The sequence below is a fragment of the Cervus canadensis genome, chromosome 3, assembly GCF_019320065.1.
Source record: "Cervus canadensis isolate Bull #8, Minnesota chromosome 3, ASM1932006v1, whole genome shotgun sequence".
In the NCBI taxonomy this organism is placed as follows: Eukaryota; Metazoa; Chordata; class Mammalia; order Artiodactyla; family Cervidae; genus Cervus; species Cervus canadensis.
In genome coordinates this window covers 49,224,160-49,240,239 of record NC_057388.1, presented here as the reverse complement: position 1 = coordinate 49,240,239, position 16,080 = coordinate 49,224,160, and the positions used below count along the sequence as shown (strand labels likewise).

Here is a 16,080-nt window from a genome sequence, read left to right as displayed (position 1 = left end):
TGGAAAAGGCTCTTCCTCATTTCAGCTGGAGGCAGCCTGGGCTCCAATTTTCGGCGAGCAGGTAGTAAGGACGCCCAGCGGAGCCTCAGACACCAGCTCGGGGCCACCCGATTGAGCTCCGCAGGGTACCGCCCCGAACGCGGCCCCGCCCCTCACCTTGCTGGCGCCGCGCTCGGCCGCGAAGGTGCGTGCGGCGCTCGGTGATTGGCGGCTGCCCGGCGGGGCCCGGCTGCTATTGGCTGCTTGGGCCTCTTTGTTCCCGGTCCCCGCCGCAGGCCGGCTGCAGCCGACTGGGGGGCGGAAGTTTGACCGTGCCGGGCAAGAGTCTGCGGCGGTGGCGCCGGTGTCCCGGCACATCTCCAGTCCCCGCAGCGGTGCCCGTCGCCAGGCGATCCTGGGCGTGATATCCCCGACAGGCGGAGAGCCCCCTCTGACACACAGACATGGACCTGGAGGCCAAAGTGAAGAAGGTAGGGTGGCTGGCAGCAGCCGCTTCACCTGCGCGGGGCGCCGCCCCTGGCTACCAGTGGCTGGCAGGGCGCAAGGGCCGTCAGGCACGAGCGGTGTCGGGATCTCCGGCGCCCCGGGCCCCAGTACCCGGTCCTTCGGGTAGAGGGGGTGTCCGCTGGCTCTACTAACTCCTGAAACCCAGGAGCGACAGAGGGTCGCGCGCGAGGGCGGGCGCGGGACATTTCTCCCTGTCTAACCAAGTCCAACGGTTGGAGGTGTTTGAAACTTTTCCTTAAGATGTTTCGGCTGGGCCTGTGCTTCCCAAGAAGAAAAGGGTGAGGTTAGGGCGAGTTCGGGCGAAACCATGACACTACTTCTTCCTGTCTCAGGAAGCTGAACTTTATTAAGTCTTTGTGGTTTGGGGTCACTGATGAGACTTTTGACAGCTCAGACCTCCTCCCTTCCCAGCTTGGCAGTCAGAGGCTCTCTAGAGTGAGCGTTGATTTAACGTGCTTCCTTCACAGCAGAGGCTGGTGATGGCGTTGAAAGGTGAAGTTTTGGGGGTTGTTTTTTGTTTTTTGTTTTTGTCTCTCTTTGGTTATTCATTACTTGACTTCCAAAGCACTGCCTTCCTCTTCCAAAGAAAATGTTCTCCTTCTTTGGCAACTAGTCCCAAAGGACGATTGTCAGCGGTGGTTTACCTCCAGGAGTTGTTTCCTGACTGGAAACTGATGCCCTCCGGGCGTCAGGACCCACTACCTGAGCCGCTCCGTGATTTTAGGAGACTCGCGTTTCCTGGGAGAAAAGGGTGGGGACCAGACTCAGAGGGAATGCTGATGTCACATTCCAGTGTAACGTTCTGTGTGAAAGGTCGTCTCATTCCAGGGAATTGCTTATATTTACTTTGCAGTAAATTTAAGCTAGTTGCTCCTTATCAAATAAGGAAGGAAGTTCTGTTGAGAGTAAAGGGGGGGAAAATAAGAGAACCGAATTTTCTTCTCTTGCTCATTGTGGGTTATCAACATTGCCATTACTTCATCTTCTAAAAACAAGGTTTCTGACCTAAGCATTAGTTCTGTTTCATGCCCAGAATTGGATTTATGAAAATATATGCAAGTGCAAAATATTAGGTTAGGTTAGGAGGCTGTTGAAAAATAAAAAGCCTTAAGTGGGGGAAAAAACAGGTTTGCCCCTTATGAGTAGACTCAGCATCCAAAAGGGAATTCAAGAACAGGAAAACGTCAATTCTGAGAGTACAGTGATTGAATTCTATTGTCTTCTAGTTTGGTTTCTTATTCTTTGCTTTACTTTTAGATGACACTAACATTTTTTGTTAATCTTGCTTGCTACTAGGAAAGCATTTTGTTTGCCCCTTAATTAGCCTTCTGTTGATGAACACTGCTTGTTTTGTTTTTCATGTGGGAAACAGTGGGTAATTTAGTACTTGTCTAAAATTTTTTTTTTTTCGGGGGGGGGGGGGTCTTATCTATGCTTAAACATAGTGCTTCAAAAAAGACTTTTTAAATGCCCAGATCCTTTGAGAGGGAGGGATGAATGGGTGAAACCATTCTGTATGCTACTGTAATTGTGAATACATGTCATTATATATTTGTCAAAACCAACAGAATGAACACCAAGAGTGGACCCTAAATAAACTATGGACTTTGGGGGATGATGATGCGCTAGTGTAAGTTCATCAGTTGTAGCAAATTACCACTTTGATGTGGGATATTGATAATGGGGGGGGGGTGGTCTGAAAGGAGCTAGGGAGATATATGGGAAGGCTGTATCTTCTGCTAAATTTTGCTGTGAGCCTAAAAGTGTTCCGGAAAAAAAAAAAAAAAAAACACGCTCTATTTAAAAGGAAAAAACAAACAGTAACATTCAAAAGTGATTTTGAAATTATTTAGGACAAGAAGTAATTCTGAGGGAGAAAGTCCAGAGTTAAGAATTATATGTGTTAGCAAGGGAAAAATCCAGACATTATTTATACACAGTTTCCTTAGTTTCAGAATGTGGATTATCATAAATAATGGTCTTGATATATGGTGTAATTTTTCTCCAGCATCTTCCCTTTACTTTAAAAGGTTATCTTTTCAACCGAGAATCTTATCCTTCTCTCTAATCCTCCTCCTCCTCTTCCCCCAGCCCCAAGAAAAAGGATTCCATAAATTTAAAATTTGTACAGACAATACCATGACAGTAACAAATCCTTGTTTCACTGCCTTGTCATCACTGGTGATTCTCAGGGCAAAGTCCTCAGCTAGTAAATTGGAAAGTAAAAGAACCCAAAGATGTCCAATCTGATTGCCAACATACCCTCTCTGTGTCTAGGTTGGACCCTTGACAGATTAATGTTCTGTGTATTTGTTAGAATGTTTCCCAGTACAAAGAATTTAGAGGCCCCAGGAATACATTTCATAAACTTGCATTCCCTTTAGAAATTGTTTTCAAAACATGAGAAGAAGGAAACATTACATGATCATCTATTTTGGTATCTAGATACTTTTCACGTCTCCCTTCTTTTTGACTTGGGTATACAAGAAAAGTGATAGTTTGAATATACCTTTTAAAAATCATAGCTGAAAGTTGAAATGAAGACAGCCATTTAAGTAAAACCAAATTTGACTTCTGTTTTAAGATACATGGCATTTTTTCCCTTTTAAAACCCTTTTACTGTTGTTTTCATAAGAAATTTTCTCTAGGCAGATTACAAATGTTACTTTCCCATTAACATTTCATGTAAAAAGAATTAGAGTGTTACCTTTATTTCACATCCACCTAGGTGGATGATGTTATTATAAGGTTCTTTGTTTTTAAAAGGAGAACTTGGGTGTCCTTATCATTGGCATAAATTTGGATTAATGACCAGTTAAAATACACCATCAGAAAGGCAAGGCATTTTTATAATTAGATTTTAATTATATTGTGTTTGAGAAAAGTGAGCTATTGCTAGGATGTGAGAGCTAGTTTGGTTATACAGAGCTTTTGTTTTAATAATATTTTAGAGTAGAATTTGACTTTTACATCTTTGCCCTTTCTTTGGAGTTACTTGTCTAGATCTCTTCCTTATGTCTTGTGTCTCTTCATTATAATTGACTTTGTGTAAGTAGAGCCTGTGTCTGCTTGGAAAAAGCAATGACCTCTGAGATACAGAAACAGAGTCTCATTTTGTGGTGAATGCTAAATCATGGCCCACAGCCAGCTGTTTTCCTCTTTCCTTTCTGTGTTACTCTCCCCTGAGAATCACTTTTTTCCCTTTAAAAACATACCAGAGAGAAAGAAAACTATAGTAATTTCCCTTATGCTGCCTGGAATTGCTATAGAGCTTTTAATTTTACATCTTATTCATTGTTTGCCTCCTTTCTAACCTCCATCTTTTGATCCTTCCTGATGTCTTCTGTATTTTTTCTGTAGGACACTTTTCTTTGTTTCTTTAATTTTAAAAAGATGAGATTTTAAAGATTACAGAGTCACTAAAATATCCCGTTTCTCAGCATCCAAACATGTTCTGAAAGCTTCTGTCATTTGCTGAAAAATCAAAGTGAAACCATGTGATTGCAGTTGGAAAGATAACTGAACCACAAAGATTATTTCCATTAGAAATTAGAATGAACCTTTTCTCTTAGGGTGGTCCTTGACTGAAGTGGAAAAGGCAAGTAAATGGTGACCTGGAGGTTCAAATCTACAGTTGAATTCTCTGCTTGAAGCCATTCTTGCTGAGAATCATTGGCAAGACTTGGGGTAATGGGAGGGCAGGGTGCTTCCAGGGCTTTACCTTAGAGGCAGTTACTCTCTCAGAACAAGTACAGAATAAAGTGTTCCTCAGCAGGGCTTTTATCTCTTTTAACCCATAGTGTGAGTCATTACATTAATTGGATATGAAAAGTCACTTTTTCTAACTTGCTTTGAATATTGGTTTGAATAGAACTGTAGTAGGTTTTCTGTTGATTTTGTTCCTTAATGCCATCCTATGAAGTTGAATTAGGGGTTTATGTCTCTACTGGCGGTCAAGCTGTGTACCATCACCTCTCTCCTTGACTTTGCTAGCTCACCTTCAATAATACTAAATATTACTAGTCCAAGACACATTCCTCACCCTACCTGCCCCCTTCTCCCCACAACACACACATCACTCTCCAGGTAATTGTTCTTCTTGTTACTAGCTAGATGGAAAATCTCTTTCATCTATATTCCCAAAGCATGTTATCGTAACTCTTAGCAAACTCATTACTTTTTCCCTCTAGATTATAGTCTTTTTCTTATCTAGATCGCAAGCTTCTTGAGAGCGAAATTCATATCCTATTTATACTTGTATAGTTATTTTGTTTGCTGTTCAAAGCAATTTACGAAGCAGACTAGCTTCATTTTAAGGATAAGGAAACTAAGGCTTAGATAGGTTAATCTAAAACTGGCAGAATGTAACTATGATCTTGCACCATAGTCTTGGTAATCCATGTGACTCCATCACATCACCTAGCCTGAGTCATCTGATACCCTTGCTTTGATTATTGCATATATGTTGAATGAAGTACCCTAATATAAAAGAGAAATAACTTAAGATGCATTTCAGCATTTTTATTCATTTAAAGGAATTATATTGGAGAAATGGTTTTATTCCAATAAAATTACCACTCTACTGGTTTTCTATGTTTTGTTTATACATTCAGTTCAGTTCAGTCGCTCAGTTGTGTCCGACTCTTTGCGACCCCGTGAATTGCAGCACACCAGGCCTCCCTGTCCATCACCAACTCCCAGAGTTTACTCAAACTCATGCCCGTCGAGTCGGTGATGCCATCCAGCCATCTCATCCTCTGTCGTCCCCTTCTCCTCCTGCCCCCAATCCCTGTCAGCATCAGGGTCTTTTCCAATAAGTCAACTCTCAGCATCAGGTGGCCAAAGTATTGGAGTTTCAGCTTCAGCATCAGTCCTTCCAATGAACACCCAGGACTGATCTCTTTCAGGATGGACTGGTTGGATCTCCTTGCAGTCCAAGGGACTCTCAAGAGTCTTCTCCAACACCATAATTCAAAAGCATCAATGTTTTGGCACTCAGCTTTTTTCACAGTCCAACTCTCACATCCATACATGACTACTGGAAAACCATAGCCTTGACCAGATGGGCCTTTGTTGGCAAAGTAATGTCTCTGCTTTTTAATATGCTGTCTAGGTTGGTCATAACTTTCCTTCCAAGGAGTAAGTGTCTTTTAATTTCATGGCTGCAGTCACTATCTGCAGTGATTTTGGAGCCCAAAAAAATAAAGTCTGACACTGTTTTCACTGTTTCCCCATCTATTTCCCATGAGGTGGTGGGACTATATGTTACCCATGGTCATATGTATGCCTTTAGTGTAAGTTGCCTTTGACCTTTTTTGCATGGAAACAAAGTCTAAATAAATACAAATATCATGAAAAGTAACTTCTGGGAGATTTTACAGTCAAAGAAATTCCATAAGCTCCAATAATATTCTGGACCATATCTTCTAGGATTCCCAGGTTTTGTTGGGAGCAGTGATAATGCTGCCTTTTAGCTACTTAATATGGTTCTGAACAATAACAACCTTGCTTTTGGCTCTTTGCATCGGGTTTTCAGCTAGTGACACCTGGAATTGTATACAGGTACTCATGGTTGGCCTGTAGAAAAACTGTTCTACCTGCTGAACCCCAGAGTTGATAGTAAGCCTTACACATAACATGGTGGGCTAAACCTCTGTTTCTTCTGGCAACAAAGTGCTCTAAGTGCCCCTGGAATAGCAAACCATGCAGCTTAGAATAGAGCAGTTAAAAACAAAAAGTTCAATGTTAGGAGAATTGTTCATACAAGAAGATCTATTGAGAAGCAGGGGTCGCACAGAGTCGGACACGACTGAAGTGACTTAGCAGCAGTAGCAGGAAACACCAAAATGAACTATTTAATGAGGCACTCACTGAACTCCAGGCGGGTACCAGCCTTGTGAGCCTGGAGTTAACATCATGGACCATAGCGTTAGTCTGAGGGGCCTATTTAGTAGATATGATAAACTGGTAAAAGAGTACTACTTCCTGTGTTCTTTTTCTGAAAACCAGAAGTAGGGATATAGTTTGCCCCATGCTAATTTGAATATGCTTTTACACACCAAATCACTACAGTGTATTCAAACATTAGAAAAGGTTAGTTAGTGCCCAGTATAGGTAAACCGCAGTAGTGTACAGAGAGATCTTCTGTGGTATATTAGCTTTCTCACATCTGTTTATCAGTATGATATTTTAAATTCACCCTGGGCTGAGAATTAGCAGATCTGGGTCCACTGTAGTCTTTGTGATCTTGGCCACTCTGGATCTCAATTTCCATATCTATAAAAATCAATAGGGGAGCCAAGTGATTTGTAAGATTTCTTCAAACCCAGTTACTCTTTTTGACTTTGGAAAATATTATCAGTAGTTTACCAAATATAATAATGTCCCACAGTGCTTAAAAATCATACAAGCCAAGAATATATGAATATATATGATTTTCAATGGAATGGCCTGCATATAAATGTTACATATTCCTATGAAGTCCATGAGAAAATGAAAATTTTTTTCATAGATCTTAGCTGCTTTTTCAACTTGTTTTTACTTAATTAGTTTGCCTTTTAAATATTTGTGGTGTATTTGAAAACATCGTTTAATTCATTTAACTCTTTAGTTTACAGCTTCAAAGGCATATAAATTGCTCTGTTAGCATGAGGCAAATAAGCCTAGTCATGATGTATATCATTCTCTATGGTACTTAATTACAGGAAAGTGATAAATAATGGAGCTTTTATTGTCTTTAAAAGTTATCTCTCCCAAAATAAGATGATTCATTTAAAAACTATGTGAGTAGTTTATGTGCAAAGCGTTTTTCTAAACCCTGGGTGTATGGTATGAATAAAAAGACAAGATACCTTGTATTACAGAACTTACACTATTTAGAGAAATGATAGAGCAAAATAAATAAATAAATGACAAAATAAATGCTAGAAAGTAAGTACAAATGGGATTATATCCCTTAGTGAACTCCTTACAGGTCAGGAGTACACTAGATTTGTAACACAGAATGTCCTATTTTAGTGGTGATTCTTGGCATTTGTTCCTGGCTTTGCAAGCTTTGTAATTAGGAGTGATTATTTGTCTTAAGTAATGGCAAATGAAAAAGAAATGAGAAAGCCGCTTATATGTATTAGAATGTGAAGAAGCTCATAATCAGATAAAGCTAAAATATTTACAGTGTTACACCTATAGATACACAAACTGTCTTTTTACGGATTACAAATGCGCTACAAGGGTCATTCCTGTATTGCATTTCCTGTTTACAGTCATTACTAATTTTTGTTTGGTAACTACTGTCATGGTACCTGAAAGAATGACTTTTAAAAATCTATTTATTAGATCATTGATATATAATACATACAGGAAATTATTTTGCTTTTTACAAAGTAGTGATGTTCAGGGATTATATAAATTATGAATTATGAAATAACTTTTTCAATGATTAGAAAATAGAGAAAAGACTAACCAAATTGAAAATGGGTTTTAGAACCTCACATTTTCAAGATTTTAAGGAAAAATTAATTTGATAATTGATAAACTTATATTTGATCTTTGAGTAAAATCCATGGATTAAAATGTGCCTTAAACACTGTTATTAGAGGATTAAACTTAGAGGTTATGCTTTTCAGCTATCCAGCTCCAGTCTTTGATTCTCCTATAAAAAAGCCCCAGTCATATTTAAAATAGTTTCACTTATTTTTTTTTCCAAATACCTGATCTACCTAACTCCCTACTTAAATAATAGGGAATTAGAATAATTAATGTGCATGACTATAATTTGCTAATGCAAGTTCAAGCTGTGATTCTAAAATTATTTTTTAACTATTTTTCTTTCTTTTTTCTTCTCAACCATTATAATCACTGTTCATTTCCAGTGACAAAAACTATAAGAAAGAATAGAAGGTGATAGAAAGAACCTAAAGAAACTCACTAAGTATAATCTGGGGACCGCTATGGAAGTATTTCATGTTTCTGTAGTATTTAGCCATAAAAATTGGTTGATTGTAGGTATCACTGGTTTTATTTTGGTCATATTCAACAAAGGAGAAAAGCATAGTTTAGGAAGTTTCTCTTATCCTTGGCTAGTCAAGAATGCAGGCCTGCTTGGGTCTGAGGACTGCTTGAGGGAGGGGTTGTAGGGGAAGCCAGGCAGTTTGAGGGCTGCTGAGAGCACAGCTGCCAAGCAGCAGCCAGGCTGCCACCGTGGAAACATAATTCAACTCTGGATGAGGCCGGCTCATCCTCAGATCACCTGTGCTTCAGTCTGTCTGTATTACAGTGACATTCTGACCACCATACAAATTTTAAAAAGGCGTTTCAGGGCATCTGTTGGTTACGTAGCTTCTTATCTGAACAGTGAACCTAGCAAAAAAAAAAAAAAAAGAAGACTGAAAATCTAGCACAGATGCCTTGGTGCTGAGTCCGTTAATGTCTGTTGCCACCATGAACTTATTACCTCTGTTTTATTTAAAGATAAAGTGATATCATGTTTCATTGCAAAATGACCATGCAAATATTAGGTGTATTTTTCTTTTTATGAGTGTAACATCATGGAAGTCTTGATAGAATGAGTCACAAAGTAAAGGTAAAGAATGTATTTCCATTATGGGATACTGGAATGCAATAAAAATAATTGAGGATTAAACAAAACAAAGTCACCATTTGTTTTTCATAGAGGATATTAAATTTTCAATTTAAATGTAAAACTACAGAATCTCAATTCCTTTTCTATCAGTATCACCTGTTGAGCTTGTATCCCCCAAAATTCCATGATGTCATCTCTGGTGGATCAAAGAAGGAAAGCAGGCAGGCTTGCTAGTGGGCAAGATGTGAATTAACTACAGTGCTGGATAGAATGACATAAGTGCTGTAATACAGTGTTGCTCAAAATATCTGTGTTGAGGAACCATTTTTTCAAAACTCCAACTCTGTCCCAGGCCAATACTTTTTAAAACACAATAAAAATGAATTACTAAAAGAAAAAAAAAAGACAAAAATGAGGCCAATTTAAGAAATATACCAGACATACTGTCAAAGTGCTTAACAGTTCCTAATTTCTTTCAGTTTCTTTGTGCGTTCCGTCACAAACTGGTAACCAGAAGTTTGCAGACTGCATACTTTGTAGCACTGCAATAATAGGAATACAGACAACTGCGACTACCACCCTCTACCCTCATTAGTGGAGAATATGTTCCAAGACCCCCAGTGGATGCCTGAAACCCCAGATAGTACCAAACCCTATATATACTGTTTTTTTCCTATATACACATGCCTATGATGAAATTTAATTTATAAATTAGGCACAGTAAGAGATTAACAACAAGAACTAAAAATAGAAAAATCATAACTATATATTATAGTAAAAGTTTTGTGGATGTGGTTTCTCTCCTTAATTAACTTCTTCATTCCCACCAAAAATGCAGCAGTGGCTTATTCAATGGCAGACCCAGTCTCTGCAGTAATTTTTATATTTTTCTGTCCAAACCTATTCCCGAATATTTGTAACCATCCCTTGCATGCGTGCTTGCTAAGTTGCTTCAGTCATATCCAGCTCTTTGCAACCCTATGGACTGTAGGCTGCCAGGTGCCTCTGTCCATGGGATTCTCCAGGCAAGAATACTGGAGTGGGTTGCCATGTCCTTCTTCAGGACGTCTTCCCGACTCAGGGATCAAACCCGCGTCTCTTTTGTCTCCTGCAGGGGCATGCAGGTTCTTTACCACTAGCACCACCTGGGAAGCACTAAATGGTATAAGTCATTTTAGGGGATCCCTTGCTGAAGTCTTCATGTGGGCTTCATGTTTTCTGGTGCCACGTTACCACCAACTCGAATATGTTTCTGCTTATGTCTCCCACCCACGAGTTTAATGCCTTTTCCATCTTAACTAGGCAATTAGCATGCACTGTGTGGCTATAATTTCTGAAGTTTGAGGTGCAATAGCAACACTAACATGAATTTGTTTTTCCTTCTTCACAATTTCATGGATAGAAGATTTCTTCCTACCATAGATCTTAGTAGCATCAGCATATAATTTTTTTGTTGTTAAGTGGAGAACTTCCATCTTTCACTTAAAGGAATTACTTTAAGTTTTCTCTTTGGCATATCTGAATTGCCAGCATCACTATTTCTGCAGTTTGGAGCCATTATTAAGTAAAAATAAGAGCTACTTGGAACGCAAGCACTGCAATGATACTGTAACAATCAGTCTGGTAATGAAAATGGCTACTAAGTGACTAGCTGGATAAACTGGACAAAGGATGATTTGTAACTAAAGGCAGGACAGAGCAGACTCCAGATTTCATCACAGTACTCAGAATGCAGTTACAATTTAGGAATTGTTTGCTTCTGAAATTTTCCATTTAATATTTTTGGATCAGAGTTGGCCATAAGTAACTGAAACTGCAGAAAGCACAAGTGTGGATAAGGGGCAACAACTGTATTATGAGGTTTCAGAAGCAGAAGCATTATAATTGGGTGGATTGGGACCAACATTATGGAGGAAACATCATTCAAACTAACTCCTGTAGGATAAGTAGGCAAAGAAGGATTTCCAGGAAGAATAGATAATCTGAACCAAGGAAACATGGCTGCAAAACATCAGTAAACCCTTGGCATTCTCACCATTAACATTTTCAGCATTGACTCTTCTAGAATAAAGCTAAGGTATATGATTTGTGATTTTCCTAAATTACAGGTTTGAATTTCAAAGTGTGCCAGTGAGCTTGTACGGGAACCTAATCTACTGCTGCGGATCTGTATCTCTATCCTAATCATGATTCTTGTTTAATGTCATCTCTTGACTTGGAGGAAACCTCGCACTGGAGTCTAGCTGAGGTAGCCTGGGCTTGGCTGCAAGCTGTGGGTTGGGACCACACTGGCTCTCCATCTCACCTTCCTTAGATCGCTGGATGTCTTAAGCAGGCGTTTGGAGAACAGTGGGCGTGCCCACCTGCAGGAGCACATTTTAAGCCTCTGCTGTCACCACAGTCACATGGCCAAGTTCAAACTCAAGGGGAAGAAAGTTCCAGTCTAATGACTACGAGGCAAGGGTCTGGATGTTTAATACTACTACCTGGGAATGAAGAATTCAGATCATTACTTCAGACTATTACATATTCTATAGTGGGGTTAATTTTTTTTTTAATTTTGGGGGTTGAAGTGTACTTTTCTGAAGTTCTTTCTGTAACACGAGTCTGTTACGAGAAGATATTCTGCACAGTTTCATAGACAACTGGTACTTCAAAGCAGGATAGTCTTTGACCTTTCTGAAAAGGGTCTGAAAAAATCTTGGAGTATCCTTTACTTGATTTTTAGAGTGATCTAGTGCCTTTTCTGTTAGTTTTGAGACTAACAGACCTCTCTAGATTCATCCCAGCTAGGTCATATGATCTCCATGTGAAGAAATGTAGAACTCATTTCTCTGGAAAAGATCAAATTGCCAAAGGTTTTTAAAAGGAATCACAAAATCTAACCTTTTAAATACTGCAATAAATTGAAAGTAGATTATACAAATATTCAAATGATGCTGTGTGTTATACTCTGCCATTGGTAGCAAAATAGAAAATTTTCCCAAGAGAAATAGGCAGATTAGCGGTAGAGAGAGGCAAGACAGCTGAGTGGCTCAGTATCCATATTTCTTTTATGATGTCACAGGTAAAAATAATTGAGATGCTGTTTGTTGGCACTTTTCTCATGGACCAGGTGAAATCAAGCTGGGGGATGGAAATCATCAGTGGACCACTTGCTGCCCACTTCTCTGGAACACAGGGAGTTTAGAGGGTGCAGAACAGAACTTACATAGGTTTGAATCCTGGTTTGACACTCCCCTAGAAATTTAGACAAGTTTCTTAGCCTCCTTGGCTTTAGGAAACTTATCTGTAAAACATGGATAATACCTCCTTATTGGGTTATTGTGAGACTACATAAAATGATACATGTAAACACTTAGAACAGTGCCTGACATGTAGCAATTACTTGATCAGTGTTATTATTCATGTTCTCTGATGAGTTTTATTTAGTTATCTAGACCTTAGTATCAATAAGTAAATGTTTGGAGATCTAGAATTGCAGAAAGTTCATCAGCTTTAGAATTCTGAGTTAAATTCTTAGCCCTGACGCTTACTGGCTGTGTGAATTTGGCAAAGTTACTTAACCCTTTAATCCTCGGGATCTTTATCTGAAAATGCATTACAACCATCACAGGGGTATAAAGAATAATTAACATGAACATTTTAAAGCACAAAGTATGGTACCTGCACATACGAAAAATAGGTGTATCATAATTATTATCAAGAAATTCAGTTTAGACAGCAGAAAATCCTTCATGGATTTTTAAACCATTTAACAGGTACCCGAATATATCATCAAGGATTTTATGACCTAACACTTTCAGAAAAATTATTGATACTTGATGCTTTATTGGACACAAAGAAATATTTAAAATTCAATAAATGTAATGTATTAAATTGCTGGATTTCATTTTTTCCTTTTTTAAAATTTGCAAGTTATTTTTTATGATAAAAATAAAAATTTATAAGTAACTTGCTAGAAGTTGGTTGAGTACATGCTGTATGCTAGTCACTGTGGGAAAGATTTCAGAGCTATATTATTGGGCCTCTAGTGGGGGCACTTGATGTAACATTGCCAGGTACTCTGGTCCAGTATAGGAAACAGTTATGTTTTCCTGAATGTAATCTTCCTTAGAGTTTCTGTGGTAAATTGCAAAAATGGATACAGTTCTTTTTAGCACCTCCTATGGAGAAGTGGAGTCTGTTTTCCTACCCTTTGAATCTGGGCTGCTGGTAGACAGTGGTAGATGTGCTGTAACCTTGGACTTCACAGGGCTTGTCTGCATCTCTGTTTTGGAACCCTGTTACAACCATGTGAACTAGCCTAGCTCAGCCCACTGGAGAATGAGACCACATAGAAAAGATGACACATCTCAGATGAGGCTCCCCTGAACTAGTTGTCCCTAGCTTACCTGAAAGGTGACTACCAATGCAGTGAGCCCAGCTCAGACCAGAAGAATCATCAGCTGAACCCAGCCCAAGGTGCTAAACTGCAGAAGCATGAGCAGAATATCATGACTAGAAACTGCAAACTCTAAATGGTTGCTATTTTAAGCCACTGTGTTTAAGGGTGGTTTGTTAGGCAACAGATTATAACTTACACTCCCTCTGTTGCTAGGATGTAAGTCTTCTTGGCCTCCCACAGTGAAAACTATGGAAAAGGTCTTAGAGAAGACTTTTCTCATTCTGAATTACCTTCCTAGCCCTCTGTACATAAGAAAGAATCTGGACACTGTAGCTTCCCTGACATCAATGATCACTTGAGAATGGCCCCCTTTCTAACCTAGTCAAATCTAATTTTGATTTATTTGCTTATTGTTTCATCAATATAAAGGGAAGTTAAATTACTCTGCAACTGAAATTTGATTCTAGTTGTAAAAAGGTGGTATATGTATGTTTTGAAAGTTGTCTATTTCCCCTGAATCCCAGTACCTTTTGTAGTGAGGAAGTCCTTGGGCTGTAGTTTAAATATAGAACAAAAAGCATGTGAATCCACACCACTTCCCTAATAAATCAAAAATCAAATGATGGGTCAAAAATTAATTAAAGTACTTACGTTTACATAGCACATCATATAAACATAATTCTTTTTTTCCAGAGCAATGGATGGTGTGGAAAGTTTAGACGATAAGTACATAAGCATAAGGCATCTGGCAGGAGGGTTCCTGCATCTCTCCCTTCATTTCAAAGTTTCTAACACCTCTACCAGTGCTTTAAAACTTTACTTTTGCTCTAAATACACCTGAATGCCAATTCTGGGCAAAGTGGAAAATAAGAAGATTTGTCTTTTGACACCTTTACCCCAGATTTTCTGTGCCTTCTCCTCATTGGGCTTTTCCTCTCCAGATTCCCTTGGATGCTTGTGCTTGCCTGGGCAGCCTGCTCTAACAACTCTTTCAAGCCAGTGCCACAGGCCTCTCCCTTCATTCTGTCTCTGAAAACATGCCTGTACTGTTCTCTTTTCTGCATGTGCTCTGATTAGGTAGACAGTCAACGGCAATAAACCACTTAATTGTATAGTCATCCTTACTCCTCAGTTATACTCCTAAAGAAATACTGTAGCCCTTAAGCCTGGTAAAAAATGATGGCAATATTCAAGTTTTGGTATGTACAGTCTTTAAAAAGGCTTCTCAATACACAGCAGTATCTATGGAATCTACTCTTTGAGCCAGCTGTGGAGTTAGTGACACAAGACCAAATTAGAATTGTTTGTCATGATCTAAATTCTTTTAGGAGACCTCCACAGACGCCTTTTGGAATCACATTTTTTAAATCCCTTTTATAGCTGATAATTAGGAGTCTCTGAGTCCTGTGTATAAAAGCACATGCATTACAAAGTCTTTCCACTGAGCCACAGCTCAGCCAATCCTAATTAAGAAATCATTTCATCAGCAGCTGTAGCCTGTGACACTTGTATGGCCTGCATTGCCTTTCTCAAAGTAACAGAGTCAGGAGGAGGCTCTTTCTGAGTAGAATTCACAGAAGAGAATTGGTGAACAGCTCAGGTGACTGCCTTCATGTAAGAGTTTAGAGATAATTTGATAGTAGTCAGTTTGAAAAATGTTTATAAGGAACCAGCTAAACTGAACAGATGCAATACATTTCTTTTTATAATTGACTTACCTAAGATAAGAGCAATCTTTAAAAAAAAAAACTAAATTATTTTGTCTCCAATACTGTGAGGATACATTAGATTTTGAATAAGTATACAGTACTGGAAAGTTAGTTATGAACTGCTGCCTATAAATAGTACCTAATTTGAATCAAGTAATTTACATTCTGATATCACAAAGAAGTACTATATATTTTTTCCTTTTCATAACCAGAAAAGTTATATAATAGAATAAGGTTTATATCAGTCTTTTTCCAGTTTTATTCTCTGTTCATTAAGGAGGACTATGACATATTATATAAATTGTGAAATTTTTCTTTTAAATGTATTTCTAGACATTTCTTGCTAGTCACACCTGATAGTTTGTATTCTGGTTTGTGACTATGTTCTAAAACAAGTATGTGTGTACACAAGTGTGTATATATGTTGAGATGGTTAGAGAATAAGATGAGAGACAAAATCATTCTACTCTGTCTTCTGAAAGACTGTTCCCTGATCTTGACTGAGTGAACAGTTAAACTGAGGGGAATAAAATGAGAGCATTTATAAGAAAAGAGCAAAGTTTTGTTTACTCTGCGCATTGGGGTGAGTAGAGACATAAATATTTGAAGTGGAAAGAAATAAAGGCAAGGGTGGTAGCTAAGCACACTTATATCCCCTCCCTTGGTAAAGTCTGTCATCACAGATCACTTAGTCTTAGCATTTACAATCAAAACCGAACAGAGGCTGTCAAGATGGCCCCCACTGATTCCACCTCCTAGAATTCATAGTCTTTTGTGTTCGCTTCCCTTGAGTGTGGGCTGGTCCTGGTCAGTAGCTGCCAAGGAATGTAACGTGGCAGATGTGATGGTACCTCCCTTCAAAGGTTAAAGACTTCAGCTTCCATCTGGGGTGCACT

General features: G+C 38.9%; 1 protein-coding gene across 1 annotated transcript in view; it reads left to right on the top strand.

Moving 5' to 3' along the window:
* Window positions 1–218: 218 nt before the first annotated feature.
* The window catches only part of TES (testin LIM domain protein), a 55,400-nt gene continuing 39,538 nt past the window's right edge, over window positions 219–16,080 (top strand). Inside the window, exon 1 of the mRNA XM_043463130.1 lies at window positions 219–470. Within this exon, the coding sequence (XP_043319065.1) occupies window positions 444–470 (27 nt within the window). The 5' untranslated portion in view covers window positions 219–443. The remainder of the gene's footprint in view (window positions 471–16,080) is intronic.